The 20,916-nt window shown below is 39.3% G+C and overlaps 1 protein-coding gene across 2 annotated transcripts in view; it reads right to left on the reverse strand.

The window, feature by feature from the left end:
- The window catches only part of RSPRY1 (ring finger and SPRY domain containing 1), a 39,080-nt gene that overhangs the window by 5,724 nt on the left and 12,440 nt on the right, over positions 1–20,916 (reverse strand). For both annotated transcript variants that reach the window (XM_076349563.1, XM_076349564.1), the window contains exons 3-14: positions 19,634–20,130; positions 15,506–15,558; positions 13,897–14,009; positions 11,093–11,219; positions 9,564–9,622; positions 9,142–9,208; positions 8,286–8,417; positions 6,869–6,984; positions 5,965–6,108; positions 3,050–3,161; positions 1,954–2,056; positions 275–427 (exon numbers count right to left, since the gene is read on the reverse strand). In XM_076349563.1, the coding sequence (XP_076205678.1) occupies positions 275–427; positions 1,954–2,056; positions 3,050–3,161; positions 5,965–6,108; positions 6,869–6,984; positions 8,286–8,417; positions 9,142–9,208; positions 9,564–9,622; positions 11,093–11,219; positions 13,897–14,009; positions 15,506–15,558; positions 19,634–19,980 (1,526 nt within the window). In that variant the 5' untranslated portion in view covers positions 19,981–20,130. The remainder of the gene's footprint in view (positions 1–274; positions 428–1,953; positions 2,057–3,049; positions 3,162–5,964; positions 6,109–6,868; positions 6,985–8,285; positions 8,418–9,141; positions 9,209–9,563; positions 9,623–11,092; positions 11,220–13,896; positions 14,010–15,505; positions 15,559–19,633; positions 20,131–20,916) is intronic.

The following is a 20,916-nucleotide window of genomic DNA, read 5'->3' on the forward strand; positions in this document are numbered from 1 at the left end:
AAAACCAGTTTACTGTACAATACTAGTTAATTTTGATTTAGCTTAAGATTACAAAAAAATTATTTTAATGTAATGGATTTTGGTTGTATACCTCCTGCCCTACTCATTAAGTTGCACTGGAGCCTATGGTCTAATCCTTTTCTGAAAGAGACCTATGGAGGCATGACCCCATAAAAGATAACTTTGCCAAGTACAACTTAAGACTATGCAACTCAGAAGCGAAGCATTTTATTCCTCCGTATGCAAACACACTCAAACTAGACAGGAGGATTACCTGGGCAAAATGATTTTCTCTTCTGCTGTCAGAAAGGCATAATCATTAAAGGTACTAAACTTCATTGATGGTGGGTACTTGAAAGGTTTTGCCCCAAAGTTGAACTCACATTGTTGATAGGACATGAAACTGGCTGCAGCAAAAAAGCCAGATCTGCAATATGATCAACAACAGACATTTTAGAATGACTTAAACAATAATAGAGCTTTCCAGACATGTTACTACTATTACCAGACAAAAATATACCCTGAAACAAAGAGACAAGTTCCTTCAATAGAAGCGTTCTACAGCTAATTGGGAGAAAAACCTCTAACGCATCCGGTTTCGGCTGCACATACTTTCCTTGTTTAGTTCTCAGCTTCTGAATTTACTATCAGGGTTTATCTGAATTTACTACTGAGTCAGCCAATAAAGGCTGCCTACTCTACAACTAGGATTAGTCACACTTACACTAAGAGCAGATACATACATCTGAACAGCCTACAACCTGATCCTCTTTACGCTGATCAGCTCAGGTGTCTCCTTCAGCACTGGAAAAAGCATTTTTCTTCCAAACAACTGCTGTTTAGTAGAGTTGAGGAGCAGAACCAACTGCAAGGGACACCTCCATGTCCTCCGGTCCTGCTGCTTTATTTGAGCAGGCACAAATCTGGGGAACTTGCAACTCTCATACACTTGTTGTGAGACCCCCGTGCAGGATGAATCCAGGTCTGAGCTCTCAGCACAACGCCCATCTGTTCCTCCTTGCCCTTGCAGGATTACCTCAGGACAGCTGTCTTTTCTTCACAGCCACACAGACACCTTGTAAAAACACCACAACTATCACCTCTTTCAGTTTTATTTACTGAAAGGGTATTAGTCAGCTTGGGCCCTAAGTTCTAACCAAGTAACAGAATCTGTTGAGTATATAAATGACATACTCCACATGAAGAACAGAGTACTGCAAGCCGAACAGACAAGATACTCTGCAACTCTCTAAACTGAACTATTCTTTACCTGCATCTTGAACTTCATTTTGCAGATAAAACATGAATGAAATTATTAGCACAGTAGTATTAATTTACAGAGTACTGTAATGTTTAATTAAGCTGCATAGGAAGCTTCTTTCTGAAGTATCACACCAGCTTATCTTTTCAGAACTAAAAGGCTGAACCTCTCCATGAGAGTCAGAGGAGTTAGCCATGTGTTCATTTTAACAGAGCTGGCAACATCAGCCTAACACCTTTCTGCAATGCTACGAAGAGACGTCCTCCCATGAATATTCAATATGCTACTACAGGAACTGGCCCCAGTGAACGGCAGGCAGTTAATATGCACTCTTCAGCATTTACAGGACTGAGGCTTTATTTTTTAAAAGATCAAAAATTCCTCAAGCACTACTAGAGATTTGTTCATCTTTGCTACAGCCTCATTCTATTTCAATGCTGTGCTAGTTTGACAGTAGAAAACAGAGTTGAACCTACCTTTGGAAGGTCCAAAGTATTTATTTTAGACCCTGAAATCCACCTGTAAAATGATATCCTTCTCACCGATTTCTAAGCAACTTTCAGTTGGGAAACCTGCTCAATGATGGCTTCAGGTAAGCAAATATGAATTTACATCTTAAATGGGAAACACTTCATATAATTAAAACAATTATCCATACAGGTCACCGTCCTTCCAAATGAGCACATACTTACACAGCAGATGAAAATACTTGCTTCTCGGCAGGAAGATGGTTTCCATTTAAATAGAAGATCATTTGCTTTTCTTGCAAGTCTAGTAGAAATCCTATTGTGTCTCCTTACATGCAAAACAAAAATAATTTAAAGATTTCACTTCTGTTAAATGCCAACAGCTGAAACAGTTATTGTTTTAAGTATCGCATATCTCACTGAGTTGTCTCACTTAAAAGGAACTGTTTGGAAAAGCATAAAGGAAGAAACATTGATACAGACAGTAACTAAAGAAAAAGACCAGGACAAAATAGTAAAAAGATAAATATTTTAGTCTGCCAGAGCATTAATACTACATAGTTGTAGAGGTATTGCAGAGTATTTGCCAAAGCCAGAAAAAAAAGCAGTACTCTGTCTCTCTCCCTGGCTATTTTACACCCGTTGAAGATATCCTCAGAACACATACTTGCTGAAGTCTAAGTTTCTAATATGCTTGTGCTATTTATTTTTAAGAGGTGTTTTAATTTAGCCGTCCTTGAGAGAAATTTTTAATAGAAGAGAAGGCGGCACAGTTCACACAAGCATGGCATGCACAGACTCCTACCAAGATTTCAAAGCTGAGATCAGGAACAGAACTTTGCTGTCCAAGTGGTTATCCAAGGATTTAAAGTAAGCAAGACAGTGCAACTCCTCCTTAAAAAATAAAGTCTAATTCAGAGATCAGGGCTTTTTCCCTTCTCTAAACTCTTTCAACCCAGAAAGGAAGATTTCAACCCTGTTTTGTAGGACTACAAACACCTGGAAAAAAGTTTTATGATTAAGTGTCCAGCAACATTAGTTGGTGCTATGATTTGTACTCTGCCTATGAAAAGAAAAAGCATTTAACCAACAAGATTCTCTTTACACAGATTGTGGAACAAGAGTGTGGTGCCCACTTTGTACATTTAAACCACTGCAAATACTGGTAAAAGCACAATAATTAAACCTTTAGTATCGTCAGGATTAGGCAGTGACTGCTCTGCGCGCGCCTACTAACAAACTGCTTTCTAGACACCTGCAAGAGGAAAAAATCCTGTGCAGAAATCCAGCTAGGATCAACAGCAGAAGATGGACTGAATACCTTCTTTCCAGCAGGGATGGGAATGTGGTTTACTTCTGGCATTATACCAAATCAGCTGCCGGCAGCCATCATATGCACAGGAGTATTCATCGTCCCCGATGCCATAACCTTCCTTTAGAAAGAGTAAAGCATGTCAGTCTGCAGCCATTCCTCACACAGAAGGGCTGAAGTTTATTTTTATTCAACTAAACCATTCATCCAAGAGCAGGAGGGGTTTCTCCCACCCCCATGAAGATAATTTTTTCAAACTAGCCTTAGTTTCATTTTCACATCAAAAGGAATTTGTTGGGGGGGGGGAGGGGGGGAGAAGGGAATATTTTCTCCAAAGTGTTTTTAATTCTCTGTGAGCTCAAATCACTCCTGTCTATTAAAATCAAAGGCTAGTACTCAAATAGCTAACTTTTTGCATCTTAAAAAATTAACACAGAAGTGTAACCACTTTCTTATCTTGAAGTCCCAGTACCAGACTTGTAATACCTTCCCCCACAAGATATCCAAGTGCCACGAGAACGTACAGTACACAGAAAGAGAATAAACCCATAGTCCCTTCACTGAATTTGTTGCATGTTGTGTCCCTTTCAGTGCCAGCCTCCCTCAATTTGTGAAAAGGTTATCAAGCGATAGTCTCAAGGTCCAAGACAAGTGCAAAACTAGAAGTTTCAGAGCGGGAGAAGAATCTGTCACGTAGGAGAGCGCAAGCATGAAACCCAAAAGCATTACGGAAGATAATTTCCTCATGCTCAGCATGGTTTGTCTAGAATGCAAATACTAGACAGTGTGTGATTACACAAGCCTCAGATGTCCCAAATTAAAGCTAAGCCCAGCTAATGGGTGTTTAATGTCATATTTAGGACTAGTCTTTTTGTTACACATGCTGTAAATAAAGAGCATATGGCTACTCTGATGACTGTGTTTGTGACATACCCAGAAGATAATATCCTTGTATTTCAGGTAGACACCTGATAAACTTAAATAACAGTAGCATTTAGCCACCAGAAAAACAGTTGTGGCAACAGAAAATCATCCTGCTCAGAGATGTGACATCTCCTATTTTCATACCTTGTACAGGAAGCACAGACAGCAAAATGCATATACACCAAGCTCCTTCACAGTAAGTGGGGGGGAAAAAAAAATCTTTTAAGCCTCTTAGGAGTCTAAAGGCAGACACCCAGCTTTTTATTTCAAACAGTTTCCATTACACTCAGTGTCTACAACGTCTGTGCTCAGTACAGGTCTGTATGGTATTTTTGTTCAGTTGTGGTTTTTTGGTTTTGTTGTTTTTTTGTTTGTTTGTTTAAATTTAAATCACACTTGCAATTCCATGCTAGAAATGTGGAACTGGACTTTGGATGTGATGCAGGGATATATGCATGTTATACACCAGCAGACGACAATGCTATTTACATGAATAATTAGAAGAAATGGAGCAAGACCACTGAACTCAGAGGAAGACTTAAGTTAAATGGTGAGAAAAGCCACTCTCCCATTCCTGTTGGGTTTCTTGCCACTGGTGTTTGCTTCGTCACCTTGATGTATTTCTCTCATACCCCCCCCACCATCAATATTTGCTCACGTGTATGTATTTGGCCTATCTTCGTATTAGCTTCTGCATTTGACTCAGCTGTAGAACGACGTTTTCTATAATAGTCAGAAATGAGCAGTTTTAACTGCTTATCTCTACATTTTTTATTTTATATATATATATATAAAAATTCTTCTAAATTAAATTCCAAGTGGGAACAGAAAGCCATGCAATTACAACAGTAAAGCAGGGCTAAGGGTATATTTCTTACTCAAGCTCAGCCAGTAGAATTGTTGTCTTAAAATCCCACAGCCCTGTATTTCCATTCTGGTCAGTGGCGGTAGGCTGGGCCATATGTGCCTTTTGTACTAAAATTCTAGCTTGCACTTTAAGGAACTTTAATGGAAGTTTGGAAGGCTGATAACTTGAAGAGTCCTAGACTGAAGCAGAGAAGTTTTTTGGGTAGTAATCATTATGCTTTCTTAGTATTATGGAAATACTGAAGCAAATATGCTACAGCATACTGAGTTTACAACAGCCGTACGGTTACCATGAAGATTTAAGAACAACATTTGAGATTATTCTTTGACTATAGGTTTGGACTTCATGTGCACATGGCACATTGTGCTTCAATGCTAGTAAGTACATAATTTTAAGAGTAAAATAGTAGGAAGAATACTTAGAATTAAGACTAACACACTATGTTATCTGGATGAGAGGGAGAACAAAGCAAACTATAAAATAAGACAGTATTTATTCTGTATTATCAGAATAAAGGCAAGAAGGTAGATGGTTAAATCTTTTTGTAATCCTTGTTTTTAATTAAAAAGCCATCACATACCCAAACCATACCATATTACTGCTACCAGCAGATTCAATGATACTGTGTTATCCCAGAGTCGATTTAAATAGTTATTTCCCTTGTGAAAATTAATTTAATATGAAAGTATGTTTAAGAGGGTAATCAAATGGCTGCTTTGTGACCTGTGTAAAAGTGAATGCATGATAATCTGCTAGTTCCTAGTGAGCAAACGTTTACTTCACAAAAACAGTAACCACCGCTGTTATCTAAAGAATTTCCAAGAAGAGACTAAGCCACAAGAAATAAGCCATTTCCCTGTAGCTTCCAGACAAGAGCAAGCAGATTACAAGCTGTCACTGCTAGCAGCTACGCATTACTTGTGTGAACAGCGTCAGTCTGTAGCAATGACAATATAGCCTTTTCTTGTACCTCTAACTTCAGCAAAAATAGCTTCATGAAAGTACAGAAAAATTGAAGGAAACACGCAAATGCTCAGTTACTACCACAGAATAACCAGAGCTATTTTCATAGGTGTTGTAAGTAGAAAAATACTGAAGTTACATCATCATAGATGACATTACATGTACTCACATGATTGAGAAATTTGCTGTCTTTGGTAGCCCATCCTATCTGCATCACTCCCGAAGTAATGACTGTAACTTCATAGTACCAAACTCCAGAATCGACACAGAACGTACATCTAACGCTTTCAAAGGATGAGGCATCACATCGAGCCTACCAAAACCAACCCAAAAGTTAAGTTTCTACAAAATTAGCATTCAAACAAGCCCCTTTCTTCCCTGGATAAAGTTTCTTGCATATAAGAATACACCAGCATAATTTTAGAGGCACTTCAGACAGAAAGTGACCTCTCTTTATAGCAATAATTGTCACCCAAACTAGCAAGTAAGCAAGACAGAAAATTGTTCAGTGGTAAGCCACAGGAAAAGAAAAAACACAGTAACAAAACATAGAGTGTTGACAGAGTCAATTTAAAGATTTAAAGACTAAGACAACCAGGACAGGAAGACCTAAGTCATCGGCTGTTAGCTGACTCCTGGTACGAAGGACGGAGAGGTGTTCCACGTTACATGAATTAAAACAGTAACAGAGGAAGGAAAAAAACCATACGGCTGAGACAAAAATCCTACTGCTATGGGCTTTTCAAGACTAGACAGGACAAACAATAGGAATTATACTTTGTGAACAATTTCAGACAAAGTAAGCGAAAAGCCAGCTGACTTAAGAATCCTCCTCACTTTTCTGAGGTTTTGGGGCACAGATACAGGTGTTACTTTACCGTGAACATTTCTACAATTGAGATCAGTGTAGCGATGTTACAACCCTCTGACAAAGCAAGTTTTCTATACAAAGCTGGCAGAGAACTTTGATTCATTCTAGGAAATCACAGGAGCAAGTAGCAAACAAAAATAGTTAAAACCCGTCTTTTCCTTCAGACTCCTCCTTAGGCGGAAATCATGAAGTGACATCCTACCTCTAATCCATGTGGCGAGATCTTCAGATATTCACTGACATCGTTACTGTTCAGCATAGCCCTAATGTTGGTCAAGTCAACCTTCTCATATGTAAACTGCCTGCCTTCTTTTAAAACTGCAAAATAAAACTAGTTTTAATCACTGCTGCAGCAAATCCTCATTTTAAACGTTTCGCACAGTGGCAAGCAATCTCTCTAGGATCCAGTTAATTTTTGGCATAACTGAATGAAATATTGATATTTTGCCTGCATGAAAACAGCATCACTTCCAATACACCGTGTGTTAAATATCCTCTAAACGTGAGAACACGACCTATACCTCTGACTAGAGCTCCTACAATCTAATTACTACTTTCAGGAAACTCACAGGCAGATTTAAGGCATCCAAGTTCATACCACGATGCCACTGTTTCAGGATTTACCATTGTATTGTATATTCAGTTGGCAGAGTTTTTCTGATTCACCACAGTGGAAAAGATTTTGGGGATGGGGAAGAAGTGGAAGGGTAAAACAAGGATTTAAAGTTTTTTACCCTCTCATTTTCAGGTAGGAGATGAACTTGAACTGAGCCAAAGCAGCTCTTTCTCCCTGCATCCCCTTTTCACATGGAAGGATCAGAAGCATTTCTCTTGCTAGGTGTCAAATTGCTGACACATGCATGTTAATTTACAAATCAGAAATCTTATCTTAGGACCCTTCAGATAGCCCAAACTTGCTACAATACTTACACAGATGTTAGATGTTTACTAAACACAACTGACATTGGCCTTCCATAAGCTGGCTAAAGCCCCATAAAGCCCAACAAGGCCTTTTACCCAAATTTATCTAAAAGGCATTAGAAACTACAAGGTCCTTAGAGTTGCTTCACCCTTGAAATCACAACTGAACAAGAGATTTTGATGATTGTTAGTCATCCAAAAGGATAGATCTAGCAAAGTGCTTTGACAAACACTTCTCACTTTTGATCACAAGACCATATCTTTACTTTAAAAAGTCTTTAATAATTCTTTGAGACTGTGCACTGCTGGAGTATGATCACAGTAGTGACTGTCACCAGGATATGTCAGTAATCCAGCTGTTCCAGAGAGACAGAGCTGCACTATTTAGCTACTCAGCACGTCTGCTGACGCGTGGGTTACAGGAAATACGGTGCAAAGAAGAATTTTCATTGCAGCTTCAACTGGCAGAGTACAAACCACTTCCTTTCACAAACATTTTCCTTGCCAAAATTTCCTTTCCATGCAATTACACTGGATTTATTTGCCCCTGTTTTTTTTTTTTTTCTGAAGGAGAATGATTACAAATGCAGTCAGGTATGTTTACAATAAGTGCTTATACAAAACAAACACAAAGTAGTCCTCCATCTTTTTGGAGAAGTGATTAATATTAAATGAATCCATCCCTTTGTTATACCTACACAGATTGTCTAAACTCCACTGGGCACAGAATCCAACCTGGCGTTTTAAATAGTCTGGATTATCTGTCCATTTCTCTAGCAAGATCAGTTGGTCGCTAATGCACGATTCAGAAACTGTCATTTTATTTTCACCTGCAATTTAAGAGTAAAAAAGAGTAATTGCTAGAAACTAGGGATAAGTTAAAAATAGCAACATTCTACAAATGCAGTAGAACCCCTCCCCATCTTTAAACCTCAGTATTATGAACAGCATGAAATTCTTTCCCCAAGCAGACGTGAAATTAACTTAGCACTCGGATATACCACTTCTAAGCATGGAGCTGCATCATCAAGAGACTATTAGATCACGGCTGTTCTCCAACTCTCTAATACAGATTTATTTCTTTTCAAGTAACAAAGGTCTCATGTCGTAAGTCTTTATGTAGCAATTTCTAAGCTGAGGAGGACTGAGTTTCAGCAAATCTCTTAAGGGTTCATGGGTGGGGGTGTCATTAAAGCAATAAATCTTTTTTCCTGCCTGCAAACACCCAATCATAGCTGTTCTCCATCTCTAATACAGATTTATTTCAGTGACAAAGGCCTCATGTCATAAGTCCTTCTACAGCAATTTCTAACTGGGAAGGACTGCACTAAGTATTCAGCAAGTATCTCAAGGGTTTTAAGGGGTAGAGGGATATCACTAAAGCAATAAATACTACTTCTTGCCTATGAGCGGACAAACATTTCTCTTCTATATTTGTGTTTCCACCAATCCAGTCTCTTTCATGCTCACCAGTGTTATCAGATGAAGCAAGTGACAATCATGCAGCAGAAGCCATAGTATGACTGTTAAGAGCAGTATCAGGCTGATACTTACTTGTTTGTGCAAACTTCTCCAGTGCTATTAGTGCAAAAAGCATCACTGTCGGATGGGACTGGAAGTTCTAAACATGGGCAGTAAGAAGAGTTATTTATTAAATACCCAGGACAGACGGATAGGAAAAGCTGTTAGTCTGTCACAGAATGCTTTAGGTTGAAAGGGACCTCCAAAGCTCCTCTAGTCCACCCTCCTGCGGAGAGCTGGTTCGAGTAGATCAGGCTGCTCAGTGCCTTGTCCTATTGACTTCTAATTATCTCCAAGGATGGAGATCCCACAGACTCTCTGGAATCTCAGCTTCCTATAACATACGTTACTAGTATTTAGCAAACATGACCCTAACTTTTCACAATAATAAAAAAAATAAGTTGCATTATAATTGCTATGTAGGGATACATACAAAAAGATCAAAAGACACTTACCAAGCTGTGAAGTAAATATTCCAATATGCCTGGGCTGAGTAAGCCTATACTTGCAGGACCTACAACAACATTAAAAATTAAATTAATCCATGGGAACTACCATATACTCATCATTGCACAGATCTTTTAAACACAAGGCAACAAATTAAAGAACATCCAAGAACTTTGCAGCAAGGCAGGACTATACTATAGAACAATTATCATTGTTCCCAGTCAAATATTTGCTATACATTTAATAATTACACAGTTACTGGCAAATTCCAAACATATTCAGTTTACCTGCTGTAAATGGGTACAGAGTTCTAGCCACACTTCTGAGATTTTGAAGTAAGATGCCACCAGCCTCTGCTTAGCATTTTCATGCTCATTACTTTTGAAAAGAGACTGGCTCCTCTTTACTTCCAGAATCAAAGTATAAAGACCAGCTCCATTTATCAGGAGCCCAAAATAAGCAAAACTGAGCATCTAATATAGCCTACTTGATAGTTAATTATACAATTTGCAGCAGCACCATAGCAAGCACCCAATTTAAAAAAAAAAAAATGCCCTGAAATACTGCCTGCTTAATCGAGGGAGAGATACAAGGGAATCAAACTCTGGCATCCATGAACTCTAACGCATTGCAATGGGTTCCAACACAGCATTAACGTATTTGCTGCCTGAGCCGACAGAACGAGAACTGTTCCGTGACCCCTAAGGCGAAAGTAGATACAGTCTCTCATTTTGACTTAGTATAACAGGGTAGAAGTATTTAGTACAAAAATGCTTCCTGTCCTTGTTCTTTACTTTTTTTGACAGAAATATTGAAATTATTTTTTAATAACCATTAGGTGATACCGGACAACCACTTTTTCCTCCTTTTCCTGTCTGCTTTCAGAAAAAGGAGCAAAAAAAACTAGGTACAAAACCGACCATCAGCAGGAAGGAAACTTAATCATCAGTTTCCAGCAGAGTACTAGAAATGACAAGGAATAAAAAGTTCTATATGAAAAGTCACCTTAAAATAGAATCCCAGCAATTTTCTTTTAAGTAACACAGAAGAGAGAATCTTTTCCGCTAACTACAATAGAACAATACATGTTTAGCGGAAAGAGCATCTTTCTCTTTTGTTTCTATACAGCCTCCAAGACTACTAATTTGATACTCCTGCCTCCTGGCTAAAGAATGACGTGTTCTCAGTGATTCACACACAGCCAGAGCAGGTCTACAGAAAAGACTGATTAGCAGTGCTAAGGCAATATACCATAAACAAACACTGATCCGCAATCACTAACCACGCATCGGAAGGATCTGGTCTTTTTAAGTATCTGGGATTGTGAACGGCTCATCCAGACCCAAGCTAGTGACTGTTCAACATTTTAATCAAGCAGTAGACTCTTGTCACACCTGTCACACAAGGTCTTCCCTTGATGCAGAACATTATTCAGTTCTAAGAAAACATTTCTGAACTAGTCTGCAACGTGGGTGCTAAAGCAGAAGGTGCTTCAGCGAGCCAAATGCAAACTTTCAGAAGAATCCCACAGTTTTACCTGCTAACTTCTCTGCTAAGCAGCCCAGTACTGCAGTTGTATTCCGGTGTTTGGCAGGGTGACAAGCATCCTGGCAAGCAGCAGCTCCACTTAAATTTAATATTTCAGTTAGCTTTTGTAATGCATCCTGAAAAAGAAAAATCGGAAATCTCTTCAACATTGCTGACAGATAGAGTTTTCCCCCAACTCAATATAGTACAAAAAATTATTTTTACATTATATTACTAAAGTCAGCATCATATTACAGACAGCATGGGATAGTTATCTTCTAAGATAAGATGATAATAAAGAACAGATGGGAAGAGAAGTTCAACATACCCAAGAGTTGTAACTTTAAAATTACCACCAGGTTGTTGATCATTGTTGTGATCAACAACTCGGGACACTTCTGGACACGCAGAAGTGAGCTACCTATAGCAATAGGAACTAGAATGGTAGACAAAGGCAAACAATACCAATCAGCACATATGGCACTACTGCCATCTAATCTGTTTCGAGTGTCCTAAAACTCACACCCTTTCCAAAAGAAAAGGGCTGTTTTAGACTTACGAATTCAGGAATAGAGAGACATGCCCCCAAAAAAAGAGCCTACATCCCCATCGTAAATTTAGGATGCTGTCAGCTTTACAGGACATCATAAATGGTATTCTTGAGAGCATAAATAGCCTTCTGTAGTCACAGTAGTTTAGGAAGTAACCAGTGAGGATAATAAACCTAAAATGCCATGCTTTGACTTGCTTCATTCAGGCATTATGGTATGGATAAGATTCAAGATAGATCTAGAGCATACCCTCCATTTTGAGAGTAGTTAAGGGTTAATCTAGAGCCAGAACAAGTTATCCCACAGGGAGAACCCCAGCCCACAAAGTTCAAAATCCCCCTCAGATTTCCAGACTTCATGACAGTTTCAGCTGATTCAGATTGAAACTGCATAATCTCAGGCTAGGATCTAATTAAAATAGAATAACTCCTCATATTGAAGTCATCAGCAGGCCATTTGGAGAAAAAATGAGTACCGCTCAAGTTGAATATATGTTTTTTTGAATTGTGTTCTGAGCCACACTGAAATCAGTTTACTGCGCTAGAGTCTGAGGTTTGTACAGAGATAACACTGAAAAGCAGTTATGTTCCCAAAAGAAAAGCCACAAACACAGAACTGATGAACAGGACTGACGCTAAGTGGAAAGAACAGAGAAAGAAGAAAGGATGACTGAGCCACAGACTTGGGATGGAAAAGCCTCACTAAAATTAGACTCCTGACATACTCTGATACTGCTTTTAGCCATTATTAGAACAGTCACAGAGAACAACTATTCTGAGTTAAAGACTTTATAGAATAAACAGTTTACTGCACTGCCATTTTAACTTTATGGACTTTATAGCCTACAATAACAGAAAATGAAATACAGCCTGCTGCTGTTCTCCAGGCTTAAAACCCTTAAGACCAAAAACTTAAACTTACCCTGAATGGAAAGAAAATGAACAGCAGCAAACACTTTACTAGGCTGCATGTGACCAGCAGATCCCACAACTGCAGCTCCTTGTGCCGTAAAGAGATTGCATAGGAAAAACCCCCTCTGTGCACCCCAGAAACAGGCATCTTATTCCTTTTGTCTTGTTAAGGTCAACTATTTCATAGCTAACTCCTTAAAATTAAAGTACCTAAATAAGAGTAGCGTGGCTTTTGAAAAACAAATAATTTGATTGCCAAGTACATTGTATAGCCGAACAAAAAATACAGAATCACTCTTCATATGGTGCATTCACAGTGGTCTCCATTTCCTGATTTCTTTTTCAAAGCAGGCAAAATTTCTAGTCATAGCTTTGTTTTCAATATCATTTTGCAGTCTATGTGACAGTCTGTACAACATTTAACTTGTTCAAAAGTCTCAGATTACTTTAATCAACAGCCTAGAGGAAAAAAACCCTCACTTCAGGTAGTCAGAGAGCTTGACTAGCTCTCCAGCCACTCACGCATTTATGTAAGACAAGAAGCTACCAGCTTTTTATATCCCTAAGAATGCAAACTGAAAACTAAAATTGGCAGCATAAGAAGTAGATTGATAAATGAAAGCTGCAGTGATGTCGTCATCAATTTCTGATGAAATGAGATCATGACAAGCATTTGAAGACAGACAAGTTCTCTGTACAATCATCACGTTTAAAGGGATTCAACAATGGTTAGCATCTTGAAGCACTTGAGGCTCTCACTAGAACACCCGCACCAACGCAGTATGAACACCTCAGGTCATCTTTCCACCCAAAAACCAGATTAGTGGTCAGTAAAAAAAAATAAGTATTCAAGTTTGCCAAAACTGCATCTAGATATTTTGTAGTTAAAAAAATGTCATTTGTTTAACTTACCACACCCACTTGTGTTGCATTCCTTATGTGCAGGGCAGGAACAAATTCAATAGTGACTTGTAAATGCGCAGCTTTCAGAACTTGAGAACAAAACAGCGGAACTTGTACTGCTTTTGTAGCATCTGTACACCCTCACTGCACAGCATGCATGTACCACGTGGCAGGGGAGGACAGCAAAAAAAGCAGCTAGAGACCAAAGGCCTCTTGTTCTTCCCCATAGACCAGATTTATCTTTTTTTTTCCCCCCTACAGTGCTTCTAGCATTAAGTAGCAATTAGATACCAAGCCACCACAAATTACTCAGAGTTGCAAGTTACACCCATTTTCTGAACAGCTAACAGTCTTGCATCACTGGTGAAACCCACCCAGAAGCTATCATGGGTGTGGCGACCACGAGTAACTGAAATTCAGCCACAGAAATACATACGCTTTAGACTCACTTTTGTTGGCAGTGGACATTCATCAAGTAGTAGCGTTATAACAGCTGGTCCAAGGGGATCTTCTAATGGAATAACTCTAATTAAAGACTGGACAACTTCCAACCAGCCTTCATCTGTCAACCACAAAACAGAAGTAACGCTCAGAATTAACACTGCGATTCTGAAGTGTTCAAAATACATCCATAAACGTAAATTGAAAAATCCTCAAAATTACCCAGCGAGTTTACAGACACTAGGAAAAAGAAAAAAACCCAACAGTTTACTTTTTACATCAATGTCTTAGTTTGCAATAGTTTAGAAGTTTAAATTCAAGGAGAAAAAAAGAGTTTACAGCAGCTTGGGTAACAGTGAACACCTCTATTGTTCAGAGGAGAATGAAGAGAGAAAAAGCTGGAGAACAGCCTCGCCCAGGCCAGAGCATCCTCTAGTTCCCACTAGTATTAGGAAGGAACACACTCATGACCAGTACGGACAAGCACTTTGTTCCAGTGTGATACTCAAGAGTTCAGTGCCCAATGTCAACTCTTAAGTGTTAAATGCTGCATCCACGATGACACTGAAGAAATATTTCTTCTAGCCAGAATCAGAGCACTCTTCTTGAACTCCCTCAAGTAACATGGGCCTCAGAGGAACTGCATTAGCTTGTCCCATGCCTGGTGGTCTACAGAAAATTTCCTTTCATAAGGAACAGCTCTCACTGTTTAATGAGTAGAGAAGGGCTTCTACTCGCAAGTAAACAACAATCCGCATATAAGATGTTAAGCTACTAATAAAGTAAATAGATTTGGATTTACAAGAAAGTAGTTCCCTTAGAAGCGACAATAAAGGTAGAGCCTGTATCTGCATACAAGCAAGTGAGGCTGAAGAGACTTAGTGCTCCCTTCAACAATGACAAGTAAATATAAGTAACACATTGGGGTTTGAGTTTTGTTAGCACATTTCCCTGAAAAACATTTTACTGAATTGCTGTAATGTCTAATCAGGTTAATTTATTTTGATATAGAAATACATTTCCTAAGACCAGTACCAACTCTACTAAGAGAGACAAAAATTCACCTAAGCCAGAAATTTGGTGGAGGTCTTGAGCTGGGAGAACTTCTCCTACTGTAACAAAGATAAAACAGCCCTTGCACAAACACGGCTCATCTTGCAGGAGTACTTAGGGACAGGGCTGGAACAACCACATCAATAAAGCAGAGGTCTAAGGACAGCAAAACCCAAAACAAAAATTACGTACTATTTGCCAACACTGGAGCACGTGGGTTTAAACCATGTCTACATACATATATGGGTTGTTTCTGCCTTACTGCAAACAGACATTCTTTGTGGCTTACGGTTTAATGCCATTACAATGTGTTTCAGGCCATCCGCTGGCTGCTTCTGAGAGTTCACGTGGGAAGTTTAATGGAGTTCAAAAAAACTCAGGCAAATGCAATGAGCTCAGTGAAGCTTCTGAAGGGCAGAACTGTGTTTTGGATCCCACATCCCTAGAGCTACAGCAAGTCATAACACAGACTGCTAGCATGTATTTTCCTTCGCAAAGAAAAGCAGCGGGGGTTTTTTTTGCTTTGGAGTCACAACTGAAATGCCCAACACAGTGCCTTGATACCTGTTTCTGCCATTTCATGCAACGTGATCATTGAATAAGGAGGCTCCTGGTCACTGAAAGAGATATTACACAGGTCAAAATTTATGCACAATCATCAACATAATACACCGAATAAAATGGTAATACACAGACAGAAAATGAATCCAGTAAGTATTTACAAAAGGAAGTTACGTAGGCTGCAGACTGCTAATGCCATTTTCACATCTGAAACACAGATGGGATCTGAGCCTTCCTCTGGCTCGAAGTCAACATCTGCCTATCTGCACTAGCTGATAAATGAAATGGTGATCCATATCTGCATGTCTAAAAGCTGAACATAATGCTTAGGCTTAGTGCTATTCATTAGCAGGGTTCCTCGGAGTACGTAACAAGAGACTGTATGTCAGGGGTCATGAAGTGAACCAAGAGTGGGGCACAAGGGACATAGCTTAAACATGATGTTTTCCCAGAAATTCTCTACTAAATATATAAATATTTAAAAAAAACCCCCAAAACAAACCACAAAACTTAAAGGCAAGCCACCTAACAGCATCATAGACTTCAAACTTATTGACAAGAGCTGCAAGAAATAGTTAAGGCAGTTTAACAGAAGATATTTAACCCAATTCCCTTTCCAATATGAAAAACATAGGAAGTCCAGTTAGATCAGTTCCTCAGTCTGGTTTGCTGGAGCAGGGACAAGAAGCTCTGGCCAGGTCTGTTTATCTGAACAGGCACTGCCATTGAAAGTACTTAAAGCAAGATCTCAAAATCCTATTCAGGACTTCCAGGTCCAGAAAAAGCTTATGCAGCAGCATGTCCTAAATGCTTTATTCAGTGCTACTTAGGCACTGCAAACTAACCCCAGGCTTGGAATGATATGTTCCACACTCAATTTCTATCATACAGCTCTGAAATGAAATTGGAAATGTGAAATACAGATGAATTTTAGAAAATTTCAACACAGATTAATCACGCAGATAATAAAACTACCTACTCTGGGAGGATTAATTAGAAGAGGAAAAAAATCAGTCAGTTTTGACTAAAAATATACGATGTAAATACGTGCTTTTCTTAGCAAAGAATTAACACATTCTTAAATGTTTCCACAAGAAAATGCTAAAGTGAAGTTTAACCCATTTTTATATTGCTGTAACATTTGAAACAAATAGTATTATTTTTCTTTCCTCCAAGCATCTCTTTGCCTTTCTTCTGGAAACTAATCTCCCCAGCAGGAAAAAGTGTGATACTGCAAGCAGAATTACCTCAAGAGAAAGGATGTAAAGACTCAAAGAAGGAAAAAAAAATACCATAAGGACAAGTAAATACTATGATAAAAAAGGATGACATTTTTATCAGCAAGACTTCTGATTCTGTCATGGGTAGTATGCGTTAGCAGTACGGCACTGAGCAAGGAGAGTCCCGTCCCACGGATTTGCCATTTTAACCGCTTAATTTCCAAACATCCCCTCCAGCACACACCTTCCTCATTTGGAAACAAAACAGTCATTTTGCTAATGTCTTAATTTGCAAAGCAGCACTTCATATAAACTGCAAAAATTAGTACTTATCCTTCTGAGGCTAGGAAATGAAACTTAACTCCTTTCCTTCTAGAAAGGAGATATCTCTAGATATGAGAGAAAAAAAAGCAGTTGCCAGATATGTTTTAGGTCTGAACTTTGAGATTTGATAAAACAAAACAACAACAAAAAAACCAACAAGAAAACCCAAACAAATAGCAAACAGGGAAAACAACTGTTCATTGCAGATCACAGTATAACAACTTAATTTACAATTCATCTCAGAGTGTTCCCATGTATTAACTTTCAGTATAGAGTTCTGAAAAAAATTGTCAGAAAAAGGGTTTTGCCTTCCGTTCTTTAGACCGCTGTCTTTCGCTCTTTAAGGCTGTATTATCACACTGAAGCCCGCATTTCCAACCTGCTGTTAGTTTTGGTTTACATGGTCGCATTTTAGTTTGACTTTATTCTTGCACATTTTTTGACGTGAAAAGAGATTTGTCAGCTTCCCTACCATTTCCTTCAGTTGTGGTGTTTTCAAAACTGAAAAATCAGGCTCTAGGCGGAACAGGTGATAATGGAGCATACTTATTCCTACAGTCTCTCACTTATGCTGAAAACCAGGATTTCCAGACGTGAATTTTTTTTTCCTCCAAGTGAGCATTCCTATTAATCTAAAAAGGGCTATCATTAGCTTCAAGTCTAGCAGAAAGGCTCCTTAAACTTTTTTCAGACACATTTAGATAGTTTGCCTCATGAACAGACCCCTCCATTATTCATAGCCATGGGTCTTTGTCTTATCTGCAAGAACTTGTAATATTTAGCTGTGTTATAAAACTGGCTGTGTCTTACCAACTGCCTTAATATGAAGCAAGGGAAACCAGTATACCAGTACGGCCCACTTTTGGGCTCTCCAGGTCAAGACAGACATTACTATAAGGGAACATGTCTAGCAGAGGGCTTCCAAGATGGTTGAGGGCTGGAGAACATAACATACAAGCAGAAGCTAAGAGAAATAGGTTTGTTCATCCTTAAGGGTGGGTAGTGGAAAGGAGGAGAAATCATATTGCTGTCTGCAACTACGTAATGGGAAAGAGCAGAGAGGACAGAGTCAGGCTCTTCTCAGAGGTGCACAGCAACAGGACAAGAGGCAACAGGGGTGCGTTGGAACATGGGAAACTCCAACTTTTAAAAATATTTACTTATTTAAACCATGGGGGTGGTCAAACACCGGACCAGGGACCCAAAGAGGTGGAGAATCTCTATATTCTGAAGACGTTCAACGCTTGACTGGGTAAGACCCTGAGCCACCTGCTCCCGCTAGACCTGGGTTTTAAGCAGGAGGCTGGAGTGGATGAGCGTCAAGAGGTCCCTTCCAACCTATGTGATTATGTGAGTCTAAGAAAGTATTTGACTGGAGTCTGTATGAAAAACACATACAGTAGCTTTAGGAATTTGTCAGAAACGGGACTCCAGGATCAGTGAAATAACTATGTTTATTGTCCCTCAGTAGCATAGGAAAGTGCTTACAAGATTATAAAACCGACTGCAAGACCCACAGGAACAGGATCAACTATGCACAAAAGCGTTGTGAAGCGGCTTAAGGAGCTGAACTTAGGGGAAAGGGGAAGGCATGCGAGATTAGGGAGAGACTTTCAAAAAAAAATTTGCCATGATTTTAACTTAATGATTTGAAGACAGACCACAAAATAAAACCTGTTTAAAAACCCTCTTAGATTTAAATGTTTAGGAAAAAAGTATGTCCTGATACTTCCATTTAAAGCATTTTACAACAGGAAGGCAAACTCTTCCTCTGTAGGCACATACCAGAGTAAGAGGCAAGTATATGAACAAGGCTCACTTATCCTGAGCCTCATCCACCTTAAACCCCAGCTGTGAAGCTACAATAGTGTTTTTCCTTCTGTTTTGGCCTTTCCAGTTCCTAGCCTGCACCTAACCCAGAAGGTGATGAGCTAACTTAACGCATAATTTTTAAGGTCCTTTTAAAGCTTTGTAGAAAGCAACACAAAACCAAAAAAAAAAAATGCATCCATAAATATCCCCCACACCCTTAATGGATGCTTCGAGCATGCAAGGAATGCAATACTGGGATCATGAGTTGAACAGCCACAACATGCGGTCTTTAAAGAGTAGTCAGACTTATAACTGGAAAGAAAACCTCAGTCTGTTTATACAAGCTAACAAAGATCAAAGCTCTCGGTTTTGCTTAACCATTTTCCAAAGAAGTAAATACAGCCTGAAAACAGAAATCTTGCACAACAACCAATTTTTAGGATGGAAGTTCCCAAACTCTGGAGTGTTCATTGCTTCCTAAACTGCATATCTATGCCAGGTAAGAAATACTGAGCACACTCTTCATCCCACCTGGGTGTAGGCCCATACAGGAACTGCGAGAATACTGCTCAGCTCTTGGAAGAGTCTGTACCTGGGCACTCAGGAGCTACTTCTATTACCTAGGAAAGGTGCTCCTCTCCTAAGCTTCCAGATGGAAACACGTGGCTGCTTCAGGGAGGGTCAGGTGTAGATCGGTGAGAGGATGGAGTCACAGTTTGAGAGAAGACAAGAACATTTTCATTCATGTTGAATTATTCCTTGAGGAGGTACTTACTTATCTACTAACGTCCGAATTACAGCCAGTGTGTCAAGTACTAGCCCATCCACATTCTGTTTTTTCCTTCTTGGTTCATGAGGCCCTCGACCTCTCCTGGGTGGACGGACAGGGTCCCTTGGGTGGCTTCTTGCTTCAGGTACGTGTACTCTACTGTTCTCTGTTTGCCGACTCTGAGATTCCACGTTGTCTTCTGCTCCACTGTCATCACGGCAAACACATGAGTTTCCCATATTGCTAGTCCCCAAGGCTCCCAGTAGGCGGGGAATGTGGTGCTCTAGAGTCAACAGTAAACCTTGAAAAAGGCTTCTGCTAGCATAGAACACAACCAAAGCAACTACAATCATCTAGAAAGTTTTAGGAGTAATGTTTGTGTGATCCTGAATGGTGATTTTTTTGCATTATAAGCGTTGCTACCAGCTGGAATGTATGGGAAGTTGGAGACTTAGTTTCCGATATAATCAGTTATAATACACATTGGTCATCCAGAAGGAGGTCTGAAAAAGCAAACCCAAAACAAGAGTCAGTATTACTATTCCTAATGAATAACAGAAGGATTCCTATTTTAGTAAACAGAATCAGTCTCGGTGAATAAAGCACCTAGGAAACATAAGGTTTGTACCTGAAGTCTATTGTGGGACGGGGGAAAGGAAGGAAGAGGAGGAGTAGGAAGTTCACTGGGGAAGTAGCTTCCGCCCACACACCATTCCTTTCTACACTACCTATTATTTCTCAGTTCTTCCATGGTTTTTGGATGCAGAGGAACAACTTTGTCCTTAAATCTAGCACACTTTAAGTGGTAAGTATTAACAGTTTCATTTGTTCTTTACCCCTTATAGAGACATACTGCTCAAGCCGTGCCTTTACTTAAGGCTGCACATTTAAGGTTCTCATTTCACATCAGGAATATTCAGTGTCATTTCCAGACTCACTCTACAAAATATCATCTCAACAAACAATAGATTTAACAGTGAACTCTGTGTTTAACCCATCTGCGCATAAACACGTCTTTTTGGAACGTGCCTACATCAACTGAATTCTCACCCAAAGAAGCACAAAGTACTGACCCTGAAATAAACAGGAATTACAGATGCCATTTTAATGCCTACAAATCTAACTGGGATTTTGAAAGGGGTGTTTTCTGTGCAGGCTGTATGCTTGTTCGGCCCTAGCGTCAACCCACTCTTCCCCTTTTGGGTATTCAGGACTGTTTCAGTCATTCTTTTGTTCTTGATTCAAATGGTTTGGATCAAATACAGGCCCACTAGTAACTGGGATTGTAG

This window comes from Aptenodytes patagonicus, chromosome 11, assembly GCF_965638725.1.
Source record: "Aptenodytes patagonicus chromosome 11, bAptPat1.pri.cur, whole genome shotgun sequence".
Lineage (NCBI taxonomy): Eukaryota > Metazoa > Chordata > Aves > Sphenisciformes > Spheniscidae > Aptenodytes > Aptenodytes patagonicus.